The sequence below is a fragment of the Pholis gunnellus genome (genome assembly GCF_910591455.1).
Source record: "Pholis gunnellus genome assembly, chromosome: 3".
In the NCBI taxonomy this organism is placed as follows: Eukaryota; Metazoa; Chordata; class Actinopteri; order Perciformes; family Pholidae; genus Pholis; species Pholis gunnellus.
In genome coordinates this window covers 18,809,563-18,831,910 of record NC_136529.1, presented here as the reverse complement: position 1 = coordinate 18,831,910, position 22,348 = coordinate 18,809,563, and the positions used below count along the sequence as shown (strand labels likewise).

Sequence of the window (22,348 nt, the reverse complement as noted above, 5' to 3'; positions counted from 1 at the left end):
ACACACACACACACACACACACACACACACACACACACAGGGACTGTTGGTGAACATTCCTTTCATATCAGCCAAGTGAAGAGTAAACAGAGGTTTTTTTTTTATTTTATTCTGAACCCCACCTTAGTCCCATAAAACACACCATAAAGTACTGGATCGATGGATGGAGCAAGATAGATAGATAGATAGATAGATAGATAGATAGATAGATAGATAGATAGATAGATAGATAGATAGATGGATAGATGGATAGATAGATAGATAGATAGATAGATAGATAGATAGATAGATAGATAGATTGTATTGATTAGGGATTTTGTGTGTCTCTGTTTCCATGGTTGCACATATTAAAGATCAAAACACAAATTTTTGCTAAGGCCTTATCATTTCATAACAGTTGTATTGAAAACATGAACCCCAACCACCATCTCGAACTGTAGAAATCATGATTCATTTGTCACGTATAGCAGATTTATGACTCATGATCTTTTCTGAGCGGTTTGATGACCGTTGCCTAATTTTTACCAGAATAAACCCATGGCTCTCTCAATGAACATTTTCACCACAACCCTTCTCTTTTGTTTTTATGGTTATATATAGTTATGAAAAGACTTCGCCAGCCATTCCCGTGGTGGAAATTACAACTTAACAACCTGAAAGGGACTTTCAGGCTTTGGACCGATCAGAAAAATGCATGTTTTGCTTGGCTTGTCTCAAACAGTGACGTGACTCTCTACAATGGAGCTGCTGTGCTAAACTTGGAGGCAACCATATATGTACAAGTCAACCAGTTTTTGTCGCTTCATTAACTCAGCCTCTCCGGCATCGACACCAACCGGTGAGCTGTGTTTATTTCATGTTTGATGACATAAACCTGATTGAATAAAATCTCCTGCCTCCAGATAAGATCGTTTATTCTGCATTAAGAAGGCAATTTACGAAGCTAACCCTCTGACCTTAAAGTCTCTTGAGAGGTCAGTGATGTTTTGGTTTGTACGAAGCTGCTATATGACACACCAAGTCAGGAATGTGCTGATAGAAACACGTACATGCTACAAGACAGAGAGGATGGGTGGGGGTGTGTGTGTGGGGGGGGGGGGGGGATGAGCAAGTGGGGGGGTATGAGAAGACAATTAGCAAAGAAAAAGAAACAAACTATTCCACACATATGATAGATTGGTTGAGATGTTCCGTGAGAATGGGGCCGGGACGGTGTACAGTAATCTTAAGCAGGCTGGAGATGCATGCATCACTATCATCCAATGTAGTTAAAATAAACGTAATATATGCAGTGCTTTATGAGCAATATAAACAATACAAAATTAGACTCAAGTTACGGGCTGGAATTGAGGAAAACGTATAGAGCAGGGTTATGCAGGAACTGAATTCAAAGGCAAAGAAGACAAGTACTATAAAATTCTGAATGTCTTTTAAGAGTCAGTTTCTGGCTGCGGTCTTAAAGTTGGACTTTGCTGTAAAGAATTATCAGTAAAAGCAGTTATAAAACTCCCTTCCTGCCTCGCCCTGTCATTCCTGTTCAAACAGAGAGTCTCCAGCGCAGACGTGAAGCTAAATCTACACCAAGGCATAGTGCATGGAGTTGAACAATGTGAGCACACATGTGCTCATTGTATGCAGGGAGGAACAGAACATGCTGTTCCATGAGCTTCTTTGCTTTTCTCTCACTTGGTTTGTTTTCCATGGGACTCATGCCCCCTAGTGACTGAAGGATGGAAGTGTGGATTTTAAGGCCAGGAATTGCACAGGAGGTGTGGCGTGGTGTAGTCACATGTTAAAGTCACTGTTCCTCATTGACCATGTGCTTATTTGCTGCATGAAACTTGATCCATGGGTCGGGTGTGGCTGATTTGTTAACTATAGTAGAGGCAGAACACTCAACACAGACATCAATGTTAGTCTGTCTGCCACCACTTTGATCCAGATGGAAAACTCCCAGATAATTTCAAATGGATTAACAGCAAAATATGCAACAAACATTTATAGTCCCAATGAAATTTACTGACTTTAGTGACTCCCTGATTTTTCCTCTAGCGCCACCTTGAGGTTGATAGTTTATCTTCACAACTATTGCTTTCCATAAAATTTGCTCCAGTTATTCGAAGTCCCAAGAGCCTAATTTAAAGAAAATGTGGTGATCGCTTAACTTTTCATCTATACAATGTAAAATGTCATTCCCATCATCCTCAGCTGTAATTTATTTTTACTGTTAATTAACAATAATTATGATCAAATGATGAGTTATTTTACTTTTCATACTTGAAGTATATTTTGGTGGTAATACTTTTGTAACACAGGACTTTTACTTGTAACAGAGTATTTCCACACTGTGGTATTACTACTTTTACTTAAGCAAAAGATCGAAGTATTTTTCTATCCACTGGTTTAGCCTGTTGCATGCTGACATTTGTTAAATAATGTGTTTGATGGGGTTAATTTCAACTACTTCATATTGAGACTTCCTCTCCTCATCTTATCTTATACAATAATACATCACAATTTATTTGTTGTCTTAATATAAAAAGCAACTATTTAACGTGGAGCATAAATGGAAATACTTAAGTAAAATACAAGTAGCCTACCTCAAACTTTACGATTTACAAAAGACAGATCATCTCTTTCCTCAAATGAAATTACTCATTTGTGCCCATATGAGGAATGGAAACATAGGTGACTCACCACTGTGACAGTCGTATCACTGCTCTTTCTATGTCTACCTGTGAAATGTCTATGCGCTAGAAATGGACATGACATCCCACAGAGAAAATGTCTCTTAGTCGACACATTTCGCTAATCTCTGATGTGTGACCCCTGCACTTTGATAACAATCCTGGCCATAAAACTGGAATATAGATATCCATAAAAAAGATAAACTCATTTCCTCTTTTGGTGTCTTTTGATCATCTTGTGCGAATTAACAAAGAAGTGATCAAGAGAGGAGGGAAGGATGTGAGAAAGGGAGTGTGTCACACTCTCGTGTACGTCCGCATTCCTTCATGCATCTTTCAGGGTGCACACACACACGTATGCATATGCATCTATGTAAATACACGTTTTGGACTTTGTATATAAGCATGTGAGAGCTCTCATTCTGCACTGCAGCTTGGGTAAAGGAAACCAAAGAACAAGGGAAGCGAAGGTCATTTAAGGCTGCACTAAACTGAGAGCAGTAATAATCGGAGACTTGTCCAAGATTCTTGAAGCACATAAACTCCTGGAGTAGTTTCCGGATTCCTGCTGTGTGTTAGTATGACTCACACACTCCGGCTTCTCCTCTTTCCCTCTGCTTTTTTCCTGTCTTATCTGGGAAAGAAGTATCCAATTCAGATCAGATTGTTGCATGTGGGAAAATGAAATCTCTGGAGTTATCATTCACGGAAAAAAAATCCTCATACGGACACATGATCCAAGCAGAATATGTGCCATAAATATCCATTATACTAGATATTTCATACAAAACTATTGATTAAGGTATGTTCTTGTTTTTATTTGTTTGTGCCTTGGACGAGGCAAATTGTTGCCAACACACACATTCAAACAAACAAGATAGTGGAGACACTGTCACGAGGTATGACTCATGCTGATTTAATTCATAGTTCCTCTTTATATCTGCCTGTCCTCGTCACAGGGCACACTCATCAGTGTTACCTCTGCTTTTTTTATGCTTTTACTTCTCTCTTTATGCTGCTTTTCCCCATTCTCATTGAGTACTGCTAAAAGAAATTAGTAGATAAATGAACAGCAAGGGGCTGAAGTGAAGTGTGAGAAACACTGAAACTTGATCAACCATGACGGTGAGGTAAGATCGGGAAAGAAAAGAACTGGGTTGTATGAAGCTCAGGAGGGTGTTTGAGTCTCCCCCGGGGTGGTTCAAGGTTTTATTATCCAGTTCTCTGGGGCCCAGTGTGATATCCGCTCTGAACAGAACTTTAGCCCATATGAACATTTCCAAGGTCCTGCCAAAACAATGCACATTGCAGCTTGTTTTTTCGTAAAATGATCCAGTTTCTTTCCTGTTTTTTTGATAGTTTCACGACAATTGTGTAGTTCCCAGGGACGGTATAGGCTCTATGGCATTTAGTCACTTTGATGCAAAAAAAGGATTTTTCCCCCCTGTGGTAAGGATATATCTTACTCAGATATCAAATGCAGTTCTCATGACACACCATGCTTCAAAGATAATTGTTCAATACTCTCAATAGAGCTGATTTGAGCAGATAATCGCCTACTGAGGGCATCTTTTCTTTCCTTTTGATTGTATTCTGAACAATGTGCCATTAGCTTACTTTCATTCTATAGTCGTCTGATCTCTTCTCGGGTATTCTGGGTATAATTGAAGCTTGGGTGTCCTTAGGTTTCTTCTTACTGTGTGGCGTGTCAATACTGTTCACCCTATTGTTTGTATTGAAATGTGATTGTTATAGGAACTGTGTTTATCAGTAAATCAGTTCAGTTTTCATTAGTAGGAGATTTCTGACGGCAGTTACTCTGACAAACATTCCAATGCCACCACTTCATTTTGTACTTTAAAAGTAAAATAAGAGGTAAATAAGTATTCCCCCCCCCCCCCCCCCCCCTTCTGTTAAAGATACAAGAAGCAGCACTGCAGCTGTTACACAGTATCTCACTTTATGTTTAGTCTAGATAAGAAGGTAGTCAAAATATATTTATTTTGGGGCCAAGGCTGACCACAAACTTAGAAACTATGCAGCGAATGGTAGACAGTATGCCTTTTATGGGCAAACCAAAGGAATTTGGTTGCATGCTTCCAGAGTAAACTTCATTTTGAAAAGAATATTCTACCCTTTAACTTTTAGCTTTAACTGTGTTAAAGTACTTTACCCATGGACAACATGTCTAGTACTTCTTTCTATCGTTTATTGTGAACTGTGGTTTATCTCTTTTAAATACATTTGCTCTAGTTGTTCAAATGTGCATGTGTGTTTTGCAAAATGCCTCGGACATTGCCATGGAGACAGAAACTACTGTCGGTTCAAAAAGGGGAAGATGTGGGTGAATGAGAGCACAAAGCAGGGAGGGGGGAGCAGGAAAGGAAAACTAGGGTGATGTTAAAGTGGGCAGGGTCTGAGAGACCAGCTGTGATTGAGGGAGAAAAGCAGGAGTATAAGTTCCCAACTTCCTACTGCCAGCGTCTCTTTCTAAGCCGGCCAGCGGTGATTCTCCACATCTCATTTTCCACTTCAATCTCTGCAGTGTCTAAACTTCTCCAAAATGAGCTTCAGAAGATCTACCGTGCAGTCCCGATCCACACCTAAGTACAGTTCTGCCAGCATTTATGGCGGTGCTGGTGGAATAGGCTCCCGCATTTCCTCTGCCTCCGTGTCTTCCCTGCGTTCTGGTGCCCCAATGACCTCTTCTTCCTCTGCCTACAAGCTGAGCAGTGGAATGGGTGGTGGTATGGGCTCAGGTTTTGGAGGATCCGGTGGATCCTTTTCGGCTGGTGGTGGTGCCGGTGCTGGGATCATGGGCAACGAGAGGGGAGCCATGCAGAACCTGAACGACCGCCTGGCCAACTACCTGGAGACGGTGAGGAACCTGGAACAGGCCAACCAGGACCTGGAGATGAGGATCATGGAGGCTTTGGAGAAGGGAGGGCCCAACATGAGAGACTACAGCAAGTATCAACCCATCATAGATGACCTACGCAATCAAGTAAGCATGACACTGAACGCTGACCTCTAGAATTAACAGGGGGAGGTTGAGTATGAATTGTTGAATACTATGAAACAGTCGTTGTTGGATGATTACTTTGATACAGCTAGGTGAGACAGACAACGACGGAGGAGACTGAGAATAAATGTTGAAATGCTTAAGAAGTGCTTAATGTGGCCTCTACTATAAGATTCAATGAGTGCATGTGATGGCACGATTCAAACCTACTTGTGTCAGTAACTATTATCAGTGTGTTTCTTCTTCATCTTATTCCTAATGTTACAAATTAAGATTGAGAATATTCATGGTGAGACTGGCAGCATTTTCTTTGTAGGTTATCACATTTCTCGCAAGAGAATGAAGGGTGTGGTTGCTGAGCTCTGACCCTCCCCCAAAAACTTGTTTGTGCCACAAAATTGTCCAGAACTTCCTCTGATGACTCACCAACACGAGGGCATCGTCATGAGAGACAGACTGAAAAGCTCTCAAACAAACCTTCAGCAGAAAAAAGCATTTCCAAATGGTCCCGCTTGTAAATGGTGATTCTACAAGCATTCTCTGGTGTAGGAGGGCCTCAATGTGAAACAGATGTGTGGTAATGACACACACACAAAGGCACTCGGACTGCCAGCGTGGGTGTGTGTATGTGCATACAGATGAGTGTGAGTGCACTAGCTTTACAACAATCAGCTTCAGTCTGCAGAGTCAAATGTCACATTCTTGTACAGACTCACAGTCTTCAATGGTACAAAATGACACATTGATGGTGGCACTTTTTCTTTCTTTACACATAAAGGCACAAGTATTCCCCCTTTTCCTCTGAGGCAGTTTAGAGTATAAACTCCAAAACATTCACGCATAAAGAATTTTGCAATCTCTGCACACATTAACACACAGAGATACAAAGAAAATGACAGACAGAGAAAGTGCATCTGGGTGAGAATTGGAGAGAAAGAAAATCCTCTCTGTATGAGTTATCCAGACAGGAAACCCATGTTTCCAACAATGCTAAAACAAACCAGATTCTGTTCTGGCACGGGAACATCCTCTTTTCCTGTCCTTCAGTTTGTGGTTCCTCTTTTCTCTGAATGTTGCTATGGATTCAATCATGTTGTGTTTAATCGGACTCTGGGGTTTTTATTGTTTCTGAAGGGGAAATAGTGATTCAAATCACATCTTTAATAGAGCAGCTGGGCATCGTATTGCATCTCATGACTGGCGCGTTGAAGGGAGGGGCTTCTGGTTAAACAATTGTGTTCTTTTATAAAAAGCAAAAACACTTAAAAAAACACTTTATTCATTTTTCCTTTCCAGATCTTCGATAAGATTGGAGAGAACGCTCGTTTTGTGCTCCAGATCGACAACGCCCGTCTTGCTGCTGACGACTTCAAAGTAAAGTATGTTGATATTCGTGTTGTTTAATTACTTAAGCTCATATATCCTGCTCGAAGGCAGAAATGCTTTGGCGTCAAGAGTTATAGACTTTACAAATGGAAACAAGTGCAGAGTTTGTACAGTGCATATAGAATATCTGAGAAAAGGATTTCAGCAACTGCAGCTTTGAGTCTGAAACACTTCTTTGAAACTACAGTCATACCGTTTCGTAACTTTATACGATACACCACGATGTGAATAACAGCTGATATAACAGCTGATATCTGTGACAGGGTTTGTTTGTGTGAACCCCTACAGGTTCGACAATGAGATGTCAATCCGCCAGTCTGTGGAGGCCGACATCGCTGGGCTGAAGAAACTCATAGATGACACCAACATGACCAGGATCAACATCGAGAGCGAGATTGAAGCTGTCACGGAGGAGCTTTCCTTCCTGAAGAAGAACCACGAGAATGTGAGTTCACAGTACATCCAGTTCAACCATAACACTTGGGGCAGTGGCTCACGAGTCACACACCTTTTGAATGCGTTGCTTAATTTCTCTCTTGCTGTTGGTTCTATAGGAGGTGATGGAGCTGAGGAGTCAGATCTCCCAGTCAGGCGTGCAAGTGGACGTAGACGCTCCCAAAGGTCAGGACCTGGCCCAGGTCATGGCGGACGTGAGGGGCAACTATGAGAAGATTGCTGTAAAGAACGCGGAAGATCTCAAGCGGTGGCATGAAAATCAGGTGATGCAACGCTTTACAAGGGAGACAATACTCTTACAACTCTCTTGTTTGTTGGCTCACAACCTTTCTCCATCTATCTCCCTTTCAGATTGCGGATGTGCAGGTGGAGGTATCACAGAACACAGAAGCCCTCCAGGGAGCCCAAATGGAGAGGAGTGACTCAAGCAGACAGATACAAACCCTGGAAATTGAACTTGCATCTCAACAGAGCTTGGTAAGCTACAAAAATGTGTTTTATATCCTGTTTTCATTCATTTTCATTTTAATGACAAGCATGAAATAATCAAATTCTATCATCAGATTATAAAGTCTTGTTGCAATATTCTTCTTTAAAATACCATGACCGTTACTTAACACCCTCTTTTTCTAAAAGGTTGGAACTTTCCCATGTTTTCCTATATTAGATTTGCTGGCACACTTTTGATTTCTCTTTTTCAATCCTTTATCAGAAAGCCTCCTTAGAGGACACATTACGCAACACAGAGCAGCGAAACAACAATGAAATGGAGAGATACAACGGAATTATTATTCGTCTGGAGGAGGAGCTGACCAACTTGCGTGCAAATATCCAGCATCAGACCCAGGAGTATGAGCAGCTGCTCAACATGAAGATGAAACTGGAGGCCGAGATTGGCACTTACAAGAATCTAATGGATGGTGGAGACTTCAAGTAAGAATTAGGTGGTGGAGAAAAAACAGATCCAGAGAAGGTGTTGATGGTGGTGGAGGTGAATACTAAAATCACTTATCATGGTTTGCATGATCAAGTACAACCACATCATGAATCAAGGCAATAGTTCCAGTCAGTTATAGTTCAACATGAATCTTTTGAAAGTCAAAATGTTTCCTTTGTGTTTTCCACAGGCTCCAGGATGCACTGGAGGAGCTGGCGGCTGCAAGCTAATTTGGAACAAAGAATCTGGGACCATCCCAACAATGAAAGCAGAAAAACCCACAACTATGCATTATGAAAAAAAAATACATGCTGGTCCAATTATCTAAAGCCAAGTTTAAACCAAGAACACATTCTGTGTAAACCATAAAAGATTTAAGCAGTTCTGAATAAAGGCATTTGACCACACCACTGTGAAACAGGCAGGGCTATTTGAAAAGCAGCTAAAGCAAATAAAAATAAAAAGGAATAAAACCACTTGTTGACCAACAGTCATGTCTCTTGTGCATTTGCTATATTTACATGATGTAATAACATGCATGTAATGTTTTGTGATAGGTTTTGTGATATGTTGTTATATGATTTAAGTTGAAAGATATTTATAAAAGTTCTGTTCACAAAACAACCACACCCCAAAAGACAAACGGCTGACAAATTACATATTAATGTATTTCTGGCTTAATTATGAAAAATAATCTGGGTGCTTAAAGCTGCCGTAATCGATGTTTGGCCACTGGAGGGCAGAGGAACTTTAAAACAAGCCAGGGGACACATCTGTTTTAGTATTAATGTGCAAACACATCCAGCACACATGGAGCTTTCCATTAGAGTTACGTTTCTGGTTGAATAACAAATGCACATTATTAAATGGCCTTTTAGCTTTGCTTTGGTCTCAATCCACTATTCTTGTCTACAGCTTGTTTATAATATGAATAGTGCAATTTGAATTAAAATTTTAAATCCTGTTCTTATTCAGTTGTTGAATAAAGAAAAGCAGAACAGACAAACTCCTCAGTGGATGTCCATGTAATGCTACTTGTGTTTCATAGGAAGAACTATATATTTTTACTCCATTACATTCAGTTGAGAACTACATGCTAATAGTTTCCAGATAAAGATTGTACATAGAAAACATATGATGAATTTATAAAACATAATGCATTGTTCTAGATTAACAATGCAACAGTACTCTTTTGTTGTAGACTTAGCATTACCTTTAGCAGCTTTAACAGAATGCTGCTCACAAATAAATGCATGCAGTCCAACATAGATACCATCAGGGAAAAAGACCCAGCAGAGAATGTACATTCTGCATCAGCTCAGGAAGTTCAACCTGCCTCAGGATCTGCTGATCCCATTCTACACCGCAACAATCCAGTCTGTTCTCTACACATCCATCACTGTGTGGTCTGGATCCGCCACCAAACAGGACAGGAACCGACTACAGCTGGCAGAACTGCAGAGGAAATCATTGATGTCAGGTAGGAATCATCACTGCAGACCCTTCACACCCTGGACACAAGCTGTTCCAACTTCTCCCCTCTGGTTGACGCTGCAGAACACTGGATGCCAAAACAACCAGACACAAGAACAGTTTCTTCCCGCAGGGCATCACTCAAATGAACAGTCAGCATCACTCATATACTGTCAATAACAATGTAACACCATAACATCCTTGCTACCATTATAAACGACATTTTCACAGTTTGCAATGCACGTTTTTTTCACTGTTGATATAAATCTTGTGTGTATAAACTATATTTTAACACGTACATTCAGTAGTTATTTTTTTGCATTATTTGTACGGTTTACAACATAAACACTTGACTTGTGTGTAGACATTTTATCTTATTTTTGTTGTTGGTCATTTGTGCCTTTTATATTCCTTTATTTATACGCATTGTGTACTGAACAGTCTTTCTTTTTCTTCAGCTTTATTTGCTCAGCTCTGGTGGTCCCTGTTCTTAGCTGTTAGGTCTATTTCTCCCTGAGTGTCATGACAAAAAGTCAATTATTTATTTTTTATTCCTTGTATGTGTACACATCGTTGGCCAATAAAACTGATTCTGATGAATATGAAATATTTAACTCTCATAGCAACATATTTAACATACAGGACTATACCTACTGACTATATGCTGACCCCAAGAATAAAGTAAGAAACAGCCATTTTCTTCTCCAAACATTATTAATTATGTAATTAATGTAATCTGTAGAAAAAAAAAAGATCATGTTACTTTGAATATTGGGTAAAACAAGAATAGACTGAGAGGAAATCTGTGTCTGTCTACTTCAAAATGACTGACAGAGTGCCCTTACCCCTGATAGTGTGTGATTCCTTAAATTAGGACTCATAGCAAACATTTTATCTACCCTATTGTATCTATTAAAACATCATAGGCTGCAATCTGGTGCTTTATGGTGTTCGGCAACCAATACATTCATATTAAGATTATTATTTAAAAAGCATCAATTATAACAAAAAACAATTATACAAAGTCATCAGAAACACATTTATTGACAAATTCATGAACATTTTGAATGATGGATTAAAGCACCTATGACATATGACAGATATAAAAGTAGGCTTCCTCTTGGGAATCTGTGGGGACCGAAGTTAGTAGAATGAGGATTAAAGCTGCATTGAGAGCTTTGGGCCATGGATTTGAAGACTGCTATAAAAGAGAAATAAATGAAAAACCGTGAAAGTTACAGCCAGAATGAGTTGTCTAGTAGGCAAACAAGAGAGGACACATGCCCGTGAACGGCGATGCGCGCTCCCGACAATAAACCTCTGACGCCTTCATCCGGGAACTACTACGAACTCGTTCTCCAACATGGCGGCGTCAGGTGAGGCTTACGAGGGTGAACGATCTGGGCCGGTTGGGTGGAATTTAAGAGGGTTTTACCGCGATAAAATAAAATATGTTTAGTTTTGGGATTGTATAAGTGTCGTCTCGTTGATTGGCGTCGTTGTCCCGCGTGTATAAATCGGTTCGTCGGTTGTTTTGGCCCGGTAAATACGTAACTGCTGGAGGAAGGCGAACGAACGATACAACGATTTGCACATTTTAACCTCATGTTACAGACCACATGTGGTATTTTCCTATGGAAAAAATGTTATTTCGATGTGTGGGCTATCCTCTCTCGGGTCTACATCGTATTACACGTATTGGGCATTGTGTGACCTGTTAGGAAATGTTGCTAACTGCGTGCAGAGCTGGCACATTGTATGCTCGTAGCGGAGCTCGCCGTGGCGCTCACAGCAGATAACCATCGGGCGCAAGCGCGTTTCCGTGGAGGAGGAGTTGGGCCGAGAAGTCCGTGCAGCCCGAGGAGTCTCCCCACGTGTGCAGCCTGGCTCCCTGCTATCGGTGTTTGATGAAACGGGGCAGCTGGGCCTGTCGGATCGACTCCTAAATACTTCCCTGGCAGCTTCGCAACTTTAGCCGTCCCACCCGACCGACATAGTCTTGCTCCGACGATGGCGCACTTGGATCCTGGCGCTGCGACGTGCACTAGGCCCTAAAACCTAGCCTGCTTAACAGGGACACTTCCCTCGTCGGCACTCCTTTGCTGACTAAGCCCGTAAAGACAAAAGCGATCTGCGTATATGGCAAACTAACAACCTGTGTGTTGGCCCTCGTAACTGTTATGCTATTGTTGCGTTAGCTGAAGTCAATGCTGCCCAAAGTTAACGTTACGCAGCTCCCATGTGGCTAATGTCACAGTAGTGAGGAGCACACAAAAAAAAAAATCTATTTTGCAGTCAGGGTATTACTATTCAGTTCTAGTGGGTGTAAGCAGTCGAGGCCAGTTGGGCCCGTGGATTGTAAACAATGACTTAGCATTATGTACTGGGGAAGAGTTGGTAACAGTGTGTATGTGAGCAGGTTTTGTAAAGATGTGTGTGAAGAATGTCCTGACAGCTGGGATTTTCACAATAAAGCTCACAGACAGCTTTATTGTATCTCCCCTTTTTTTTTAAAAATCAGACCAAAACAAGCCAGACCTGCTCTGAGCTGTGTGGAGCCCCCATGTGCAACAGGAAACTGTTTGCTATTCAAACACACTATGCAAGACTCCAAGGTGTATTCCCTAAAAAAAATAAAAATGCAGCAAACATGCGGTCCTGTGGTCACAATTATTGATCCTCGCATTGCATTATTAGGGTGGAACCAGCAGAGACAAACCTTTTGCGATCTGTTGACAGACCACTCCCTGTGTGTTTACTTTCCCGTAGGAAAATAAGTCAGACATTGTCTCAGCAGCTGTCCACATGAATGGAGACGCACACAAACCCAGACCGATGTTGTGTTGGTGTTTAAAAGATTTAATGTCACAGCATTGCATTTCACTGCTTTAATGAGTATTTTGTCTATTGAAAGCCAGTGAAGCAGTCTGACGTCCCTGTTCTTACGACTAATTATCATAAATGTACCATTTAGCCATCTTTAAATTTATGAAGTGAAGGCGAATTTAGGCTTTAAAGACTTCTTTTGACAGATATACGTATAGACGACCAACCCATGGCTGACTATGTACTCTTGTGTTCATCTCCCCTTCAGCTAAGAAGAAGAATAAGAAGGGGAAGACCCTCACTCTGACCGACTTCCTGGCAGATGACAAGGGAACCAGCAACGCGCCCCCCAGCTACCCAGCCAAGTCCACTAGCTGGGCCGATGAGACTGATGACTTAGACGGAGATGGTGAGCAGCGCACACTGAAATGCACACAGGAAGTTTTTATCTGGCAAACCTTGGATCTGTCTTGCATTTTTCCATCTAGCGAAAGAAAGATCAATATGAGAATGCAGACACTGAATGTAATATGATGTGTTGTTGCAGAGCGTTGTTGGTCTTTTTAAAGCTATACAGCAGTGAAGAACAGGTTGGGCAAGTTGGCGAATCGTGTATAATCACGATCATGTCGAGATGGTTTAAGTTTTCCGTTCAATTACTGCAACATCGAGTGTCTGAGCTCTTAAATTGTACACGGTAGCTATAAAAATGAATATATTGTTACATTATTTAAGACTTATAATACTTCTAGATGAAAACATAACTCTGCAGGTTATGAAACTGTTCAGCCTGCAGTGCTGCTTTTTTAATGTTTAACTTGAATCTTTACAGTTTTCTGTCAGATCTAATAATGAGATTTTGAAAGGAATCCACTAACTCTGTGATAGACATTCAATTTATCATTAAAACTTCATCTGATCACAAACACAATAGGGTTGATCAAGTACATTAATTAATCTCTCTATGATCTATTAGCTATGAACTATCGTTCTCTGGATAGTTTCTTGTGCACCCCCGCTCATATTCCATTGTGGCTTTTATAACATCGTCATATTTCCTTTGCATGATGCATTTAAGTGTTTTTTTACATTATTTTCCGAAACGCCAGAGGACGTAAAAACAAAATGTACTGTGATGAATCAAAAACACGACGAGTGTAACCCATGGATGTCCCCATAGACTGACTGTAGGTGTAGCTGGCAAAAGCCATAAACCAACCTTCATAATGCCGAGGCGGGATTGTAATTATCCGTAAACTAATATCTCATGGTCGTGGACTACTTCATGGCCTTTGTACAAGCCCTGTAAAGAAAGAAGTCAAGTATAACATGCATTATAAGGAAACAAAGGTTGAATATCCTGTAAACAATTTGATTTGGCTGAGAAAATAATCAGTTGTTGGTCAGTAACTGAAAGTAAGTTTTGTGTTATTTGTTTCTCACCCTTCCAGTTTCGACCTCGTGGCACACGGAGGAGGATTCATTCCGGGCACCGGCCATTGACCGGTCCATCCTGCCCACAGCACCTCGCTCGGCTCGTGAACCCAATGTTGACCGGTCCCGACTGCCCCGCAGCCCACCGTACACGGCCTTCCTGGGCAACCTGCCCTATGATGTCTCTGAGGATTCGATCAAAGACTTCTTCCGCGGCTTGGCAGTAGGTGTAGCACACACACACACACACGCACACGCACGCTGCAGGGCATATAACACATAACACATAGCACTTTCGGGGGTCTATTTTTGCCGTCTGAAAATATGGAAAGAACACGTACTGATATTCTACTATAAACAATATGAATTATATATATATATATATATCAGTGTTTCCTATTAATAACCTAGACTTTGGTGGACGGCAGACTGTCCTCAGTGCTGATCTGCAGCAAACTCGTTAACCCAACCGACACGTCTTGAAAGAAAAACCCCGTCTCGTTTGTAATGCTTTGTGAGTGTGACTCTTTTGCTGTGTCATCACCATTCATGTTGATACAACCAATGTGTTTCACATTCCATTTTTTTTACAAAAGCACAGTGTAGAAATTGTCAGTTACAAGTAAAAGTCTTGCATTCATTATGTTACTTAAGTAAAAGTATCAACATCAAAATCTAATTAAAGTACCAGAAGTGAAAGTACTTTTTATGCAGAATGGTCCATTTAATATATTTGCCGTAAGTCTATATCATTGAATGATAATCACTGATTACTTTACTTTACTTAGGCTAAGTACTACTTAATATTACATCATTATTTATTAGTTGATTTATATTTTGTATTAAGAATCTGAATCTAAATTGTCACATGTGAAGCTAAAAGTACCATATTTTCCTCTGAGATGTAGTGGACCAAAAGTAAAAGAATCGAAATGCTTCCACGCGTCAGCCTTTAATCTATGGGGTGCCGGTCGGATCGTATCCTTATTCGGCTGCTCAAGCTCAATCCGCCCACCAAAACGCCGCTAGTATTTAGCCAAGTTTAGACCGTAAACAAGACGCGCGTGTACTACGTCTGTTGCGGTAGGGAATAGACAGCCCGGTGTTGACAATTCAAGTTTGAAATTTCCGATTGAGTTTTCTGCATCGAGTCATAATCGTTAATGAGAGAATAGCGATGCATCTAAGAATCACATTTCTTTTCCCGTCACGCCTACTACTGTCTGTCTCCTATTCGTAAATGGGTGAACTGTACAGTGCTGGGCCCAGATCAGTGCATTCTCTGTTTTTATATGTTATTCTGTCACCATCTTCACCAGATCAGTGCAGTGCGTCTGCCTAGAGAGCCCAGTAACCCAGAGAGGCTGAAGGGCTTCGGCTATGCTGAATTTGATGATGTGGACTCCCTCCTGAGGGCCCTGAGTCTCAACGAGGAGGTGAGAGGATGCAACAAAAACTTGGTTTTATAGTAGTTGCATTTTTATTTGAACTAAACATGAGTGACAAAGATCCATAGTTGTACCAAAGATGCATACGGGACAATGACTACCTACTCAATTTGTTCATGCCAACAGAACCTGGGAAACCGAAGGATCCGTGTAGATATTGCAGACCAGTCGAATGATAAAGGTACATCGCTCACTTTTTTTTTTTTTTTTTTGCTGCAATGTCTTCTGGTCACTAGGTTGGGAATATGTCCTTTAACCTTCATTCTATGATTAAACTTAATATCTCCTCTTCTCCACTCAGAGAGAGACAATGGTATGGGAGGCCGAGACAGGGGTGGACGGATGTCGGACATGGGGCCCGACAAGACGGACAGTGACTGGAGGGCTCGTCCCAGTTCAGATGCCGACGATGGACCTCCCAAGAGAGAGGAAGCCTTTGGAGAGAGTGAGTCACAATTGTTGTTGTGCGTGCTTTGACATGAATACATGCGTTTGTGGTTTTGGACAGAAGGGACCTATGTAACGGCAAAATTCACTATTCGGAACATAGTTGCTCATTGTCCATAATTCTTCCTGGTCACATATTCGCAGCGATACTCTCTTGCGTTAGCTACTTAGGCTGCTGAATCTGCAGTGGGAGGCTGTCTGAACGACGCGGAGAGGAGGAGACTCCCTGTCCACTCCGGGTTTTTTTGCGACACATTCTGGTGATACCGATGTAAATTAAATGTTTGATATGAAATATTCAACGCTTTAGTTAAATTGTCTGCATACAGCTACTGAACTGGACGTCCTGTACTGAACTGGACGTCCTGTACCGAACGGCACACACACCGTTACACCCCTAGTGGTAAACCAATCAACTATTCCAAAGTGTTCAAATTCACTCTCCTTGAAAAAGGTTTTCCCTGATTTTGCTTCAGAGTTGTGATAACAGCTTTATATTCTTTTTTTATAGTGCTATGTATATAGTTTTTGCTAAATGTTGACTTGAAAATAAGTGTGTGTGTGTATATATAAGTGAAATGTCATCGTTCTGTTACAATTCTTGCAGGATCACGGGACCGCTTTGGTGAGTCGGATCGTTTCAAAGATGGGCCACGGCGGGACAATGACCGCTTCCGAGATCGCTATGATGACCGGGACCGTAGAGACTTCGATAGAGGAGGTGTGTCTTAGTGCTTGTTGGGATTCAGTGCTACCTGGCTGTATAAGCAGCTCTTTGGCTTCCTAATCATAAATGCCCTTCCTAATGAAGTAATTGGCTCACACGACTCCCTGATTGCTCTGCTGCAATCTTGGCTGTTGTTAAATTTGTCTTTTCGATGCAACGTCTGTCATCCAATCATGGCAGGACGCATTAACCGTCAATGCTCAGAGATAAGATATTGCTCGCATTGGGATCCAATCTGCCACTATGTGGTTCAGAGTTCGGGTCTAGTTGAGATGTGGACCGCTTGTGGGCACAATCCGAACAATTTATGAAACATAGGTCTCGAATCATCTTCTCCTCACACCGAGAGGAGGGGAGGAAAGCCGGGGCTTGAGACCCACTGGATGAAAACCCAACGTTTCCTGATTTTGCTGCTTCAAAATAAAAGCTTTTAAATAACAACGTAACAGGACTTTTGTCGTAAAGAGCTCTTAATGTGTTTATTAACCATTTTACAGACGCTCCTTTACCATCAGATATCACTATGCGATAAGGCAAGCCTCATTGAAGTATCAAGTGTGGACACGCATGTGCAGACAAAACTGAGTTCAGATCTGGCGCATCACAGAAGTCTCATTGAGAAGAGTGAAAACACGGCCCTTGATAAAACTGGACTTGTTTATAAACTAAACTTGGTTTTCTCTCTTGACATCCTTCCAGGTTTTGACTCTCGTGGTGGTAGTGCTGGTCGTGACGGAGGAGGAGGTCGTCGTGCCTTTGGCACTGGCTTCCGCCGCGATTATGACGACAGTCGAGGTAGCAGTGATCGTTTCGGGGACCGGGAACGTTATGGGGAACGTGAGGACCGGTACGAGAAAAAGGAGGAGAGGCGTGATGGTAAGAGCTCAACGCACAAATAGTACAGTTTGTCAGCATTATTTATGAACTGATCACAACAAGTAAGGTTTTTGAGTAGTGTTGTTGTTTGCTTGAGTTATGTTCAACGGTAATTTAAGGATTCTATATTAAGCACTAATTAAATTAATATAATCTAAAGAAAGCTTTTAAGAACTTAAAAATGATGTTAATATTTTCACACTTCCCTCTTTAAAGAGTACAGTGTCTTCATATATTTTCAGCCATACAACTCCATATTAATATTATGTTTTCCTGCTCTCACAGGAGCTCTGGAGAGGCCCAAGCTGGTCCTTAAGCCCCGTAGCATGCCCAAGGAGGAAGAAAGTAGCGGCGGTAGTGCTGGTCGTGACGGAGGTGGCGGCGGCGGCGGCGGTGGCGGTGGTACTTCCGTAGCTGCACCTCCGAGCTCCGGCAGCAGGACCTCGTCCATCTTTGGTTCAGCCAAGCCGGTTGACACAGCAGCCAAGGAGAGGGAGGTGGAGGAAAGGCTGAAGAAAGAGGAAGAGAGACTGCAGAGGCAGCTGGAGGACGACAAAGGCCGGGGACCCGACAGAAAGATGCGAGACAGGTCAGGGGTCGATATCAATAGTCCACACCTTAGTTTTGATGAGATGATGACTCTATTTGGGCTAGTTTTCAAATACTCAAATACTTGGAGTTTAATTATGATGAAATATATTTCAGGAAGATTTTAAGGGCGGACACATTGCACTTAAGTTAAGCTACACATGAATTTTGTCAGAAGAATTACCTGCGTTAACATCATATGATACAAATAATCTATGCGATTGTGTTAAGTAAGGAAAAAAAAAAGTTTTGTTCGGGCCTTTTGTAAGCTTTTTGTTTTGTTTTGTTTTGTTTTCAGGGACCCAAGCTGGCGTACTGAAGAAACTCATACTCAGCGTTCTCGCACAGGAAGTGAGTCTTCACAGCAAGGAAGTAATTCTGGAAGAGGTGAGATACATCTGCATTTAATTCTGATGGAGCTTGCCTTCAGATATCTGGTTTCTCCTTATACGCCTGAAGGGGCAGCATTGTCGGGAGCGTATCCTATTTTGTGTCCTTTTTTTTTTTTTTAACTGTTTTTTTTTAAACTGTTTTTTAGACTTTTTTTATTGTCTAAAGAAATGCTGCCATCTTCTGTTCTGGTAGTGTTCTTTAAACAAAACCACCAAGACAAACTCAATTTAGTGAATATCTTATCAAGTGGTAAAAGAGTTGAAAATATTATTGTGATATAAAACGGTAGGAAACAACGTGCTCCTCTTTTACTCCACCAGCCTCCCGGTGTCGAGATGGTGAGCGCTCTGGAGAGAATGAGGTTTTCAGTGCGAGAGAAGGTGAGCCCTCCTCCCCTGGGACCTCACCGCTGCCCCCCCCTATCAGCGCCTCCAAGGAGCCGCTGAAGGTGATGCCTGCACCTCCTCCAAAGGAGAACGTCTGGGCCAAGAGAAGTGCAGCCAGCACAGGCTCTAGCGAGGGTGATGGGCGACCTCCAGTTTCTCCCGTCTCTCCGAGTGGTTCAACTCCTCCCAAGCTCAGGTGAGAACTCAAATTCAACATACGGCATGTTAGGAAGACTGCTCAGAGTCAAAGTAAAGTGAGTGTTTTGTATGCCTGTCCCTGATTGTTCTTACTTTCTCTTCAGCTCCCCAAGTTCTGCAGATGAAATAGGATCTGGAAAAGGTAAGGACTACTGATGAGTGGGAGATTTTACCCAAACCAAACTTCAGTATAGACTATAAATACAATCGAGCAAACTATGTTAACTATGACTCAGCAAAAGCAAAGGACAACGAAGAAGGTTTTGTAACCACTTTCATACATCCGCAATCCTATGTGATAAAGACATGAATGTCTAGAGCCATATTAGCAACAAAAGTCCCAAAACAAAAATAGCGGATGGATGAAAATGAGCATTGCTGTTCTTAAATTCCCATTTACTAGTGAGGCAAAAATGCAAAGTTTGGGACCAGTGGAGAGGTCACGTTATCTTAATCCAAGCGGCTTAGCCTCTGTAAGGTGGCCATTTTAAGGCTCTTCTTATCAAGCTCAGCGTCCTTTAAATCAATTACAATTAAATCAAAGAACTGATGGGAACTCAGTCATTAGTTTCAGACGTTTTTAGAGGTTTTATCATGAACGGAAGTGCTTAAAAAGGGTAAAGTGTTATTTAGCAGTCCATCCAACAGTTTTTGCAAACTTTTAAAGAGTTCCTTTTTGTGATCATTGATGCTGAAATGCTGATATATAAATAGTTTCAAACTCTTCTGTGGTCAAGAAAAGGCAACTACGGTTTGCCTGTAAGCTGATCTGTGATCTTTCAGTTCATGCCATAAAGTCCATTAAAGGTCAGACTTCACTCTACAGACAGGGAGTCCAATCCTTACTGTACATGCAGTGTTATTACGTATCTTCTTGCTAAGAGTGTATTCATTACAAGGGGAGCACTGAAATATTTCTCACATTAGTCTGCATTGTACATTGCAGAATAATATGCACATGCACCACCATTCTGATTTGAGAAAGAAAATCTTATCAGGTTCAGACTCGAGCAATCTTTCCAAATGTACAAACACTGAATACCTTCATTATTAGCAGTACTCTGACTGGTTTTTCATTGTTTTGGAAACCTTTGGCACAGCTTTCGAACCAATTTCAAATTTCTATGAAATGAGTTACACTGTACAAGCTCAGCTTGCATTCCAGCAGCTGTGCACCTCTCATCTGGCCCTACATCAGTGACTTACACTTCATGAATCCAACCCAGTGGCGTTCTTATGCTGCAGTGTGTTGTGAGTGTGGTCTACTGTAGAAAGTCCAACAACCTCCCTTCACTCAACTGTCTGGCTTCTCTTTTAAGATGAGAACAAGGCTGATGGTATGCGTCAGGACCGGGGGCCCCCACGGGCACGAGGGGGGCCTGCAGGGCGGGGCCGAGGAGAGGGTCCCAACAGAGACCGAAGAAAGGAGGCGGACAGGTCAGCCATCCGAAGCTAGGCACTCCGAAGTTCTTAATGCGACTAGGAGAACATTCACTGGGCATCTGTAAAGAATGGCCTCTGCTCAGTTTCACCACATTCTGGACATAAGGGTTTCTGGTGTGCACATGTAATGCTTTACCTTTTCTACTCCAGATATCCACATGGTGTAGCACAATCAATTATTAATTATAGAGCTAAGATATTAACAGTAAAACATAAATTTGAGTGTTATTTGAGGCTTTTCTTCTGAAACTGAGCACAGTGTGAACTGGGTGCCAAGCAGCTTTCAGATGATGAAGCAGAGTTTTTGCTCCTTTTGGTTTGTCTTGTAGCTGTGTGTGTGTTTGAGGATTCACAGCAGAAGTCAAGCACTGAGGTTTTCCAATAGATTTTAACCTCAGTGTTCGCTCTGATTGTAGAAAGGATAACAGAAGAGACCGAGACTCCAGACCACCCCCAGAACCAAAGAAATTTGAAGAAGCCCCAACCCCTGTAAGTCCTTCACTGCCAAGGATTAGTCAGACTTCACCTAAATTATACTTCATTAAAGGGTTTCCCTAAAGCCGTAAGTTGTTTTACCAGTGCTCCCCCGTACATTGTAGGCTTTAAAAACATCCTTTTTTTTCCCCCCAGTGCCCATCAGCAGTCATAAAATAATTTCCCCTAATGATGCATCCTCCTTGACAACTTGTCTCTTGTATACGCTCTTATTTGTTTAGCATCCAAAGCTAACTGTTCTGATCCAGGTTCCGTTTTTGTTTTGCCTTCAGAAGTTCAGCTCAGCCAGTAAGTACGCCGCTTTGCTAATGGACGGAGACCAAGGAGACGACGCAGAGGACGTAGAATAGAAAGAAGATAACGAGACAAGGCCCGAAAGCGCAAGAAGAAGAGGAGAAAAAGACGACCGCTGAAAAAGTAATCTCACATAGCTTATGAAAAAACTCCTCACATGGAAGAGGCTCCTGGGAGGACATCAGTCCCTCCTTCCTTTCCTCCTACAAACCTGTCCTTTTTCTTTCAAAACACCCACCCATCCTCCCTCCCCCGCCCCAACTTCAGGACTATTCAGCTTCTTAAGAATAGTCACATACTGGACTTGTTTTAAATGGAAAAGGAGTAGCTGACACATGGAAAAGTGATGGATAACATTGAATTAATTGTAATAAATAAATGGAAAAAGTGGGGAAAAAATGAATTTGTATATTTGTGGATCACAGATGTGGTAAGGTTGGATGATATGACAGATGTAGTTTACCAAGTGGAACCTGTTTTTCAATATCTTTTTATCAATTTTTGATTCATTGGCTGGCATAATTACTAGATCAAATGCATTACTAGTCATAAGTCTTTTTATTCATAAGTAAATTATTAGTTACTATAGAATTATTTTAAATCAGATTTATTCATGAAAATCCTGTTTTCCAATCCTGCATCATAAATGTTGAGACGGGTTACTAGTACAAACACATGTGTCATGTGTGCAGCACCATGTAGCATGATTGAACTGCTTCCAAGCTGATTCACAGTATTGCAATAGAGGACTGTGTAATGGACTGAAGTATTGCAGGAGTGACTAATGTGTTGATTTAAAAAAAAAAAAAAAACAGCTGCTGCACGATTCTCA

At 41.5% G+C, this 22,348-nt stretch overlaps 2 protein-coding genes across 5 annotated transcripts; both read left to right on the top strand.

Annotated features, from left to right (window-relative positions):
* Positions 1–5,160: 5,160 nt before the first annotated feature.
* On the top strand, positions 5,161–8,978 carry LOC306693956 (keratin, type I cytoskeletal 18-like). 2 transcript variants are annotated; one of them, XR_013767033.1, is made up of 7 exons: positions 5,161–5,691; positions 7,006–7,088; positions 7,384–7,540; positions 7,650–7,814; positions 7,903–8,028; positions 8,264–8,542; positions 8,679–8,978. XR_013767033.1 is itself a non-coding variant. In XM_079156645.1 (7 exons), exons 1-7 carry the CDS (start codon positions 5,251–5,253, stop codon positions 8,716–8,718), a joined length of 1,233 nt encoding a protein of 410 aa, XP_079012771.1. In that variant the 5' UTR covers positions 5,162–5,250; the 3' UTR covers positions 8,719–8,978. The 2 variants fall into 2 exon arrangements, 1 of the variants encoding a protein (XP_079012771.1); XM_079156645.1 differs by having other exon boundaries at positions 5,162–5,691; positions 8,264–8,484.
* A 2,322-nt stretch (positions 8,979–11,300) lies between these two features.
* Positions 11,301–22,348, top strand: eif4ba (eukaryotic translation initiation factor 4Ba). 3 transcript variants are annotated; one of them, XM_079186404.1, is made up of 15 exons: positions 11,301–11,337; positions 13,056–13,196; positions 14,239–14,444; positions 15,541–15,657; positions 15,796–15,850; positions 15,971–16,114; positions 16,724–16,837; positions 17,543–17,719; positions 18,005–18,308; positions 18,606–18,694; positions 19,021–19,282; positions 19,389–19,426; positions 20,604–20,721; positions 21,144–21,216; positions 21,495–22,348. In XM_079186404.1, the coding sequence occupies exons 1-15, from the start codon at positions 11,325–11,327 to the stop codon at positions 21,570–21,572; spliced, it is 1,929 nt and encodes a 642-aa protein (XP_079042530.1). In that variant the 5' UTR covers positions 11,301–11,324; the 3' UTR covers positions 21,573–22,348. The 3 variants fall into 3 exon arrangements, with proteins under 3 accessions (XP_079042530.1, XP_079042531.1, XP_079042532.1); XM_079186405.1 differs by lacking the exon at positions 20,604–20,721; XM_079186406.1 differs by lacking the exons at positions 20,604–20,721; positions 21,144–21,216.

Excerpts from the sequence above, each read along its gene's own strand:
- LOC306693956 (XM_079156645.1), top strand. The coding sequence starts at position 5,251 with ATGAGCTTCAGAAGATCTACCGTGCAGTCCCGATCCACACCTAAGTAC. Across the intron at positions 7,541-7,649 it reads TGAAGAAGAACCACGAGAAT|GAGGTGATGGAGCTGAGGAG; the intron begins GTGAGTTCACAG and ends TTGGTTCTATAG. Across the intron at positions 8,485-8,678 it reads ATGGATGGTGGAGACTTCAA|GCTCCAGGATGCACTGGAGG; the intron begins GTAAGAATTAGG and ends TGTTTTCCACAG.
- eif4ba (XM_079186404.1), top strand. Across the intron at positions 13,197-14,238 it reads TGATGACTTAGACGGAGATG|TTTCGACCTCGTGGCACACG; the intron begins GTGAGCAGCGCA and ends TCACCCTTCCAG. Across the intron at positions 15,658-15,795 it reads CCCTGAGTCTCAACGAGGAG|AACCTGGGAAACCGAAGGAT; the intron begins GTGAGAGGATGC and ends TCATGCCAACAG.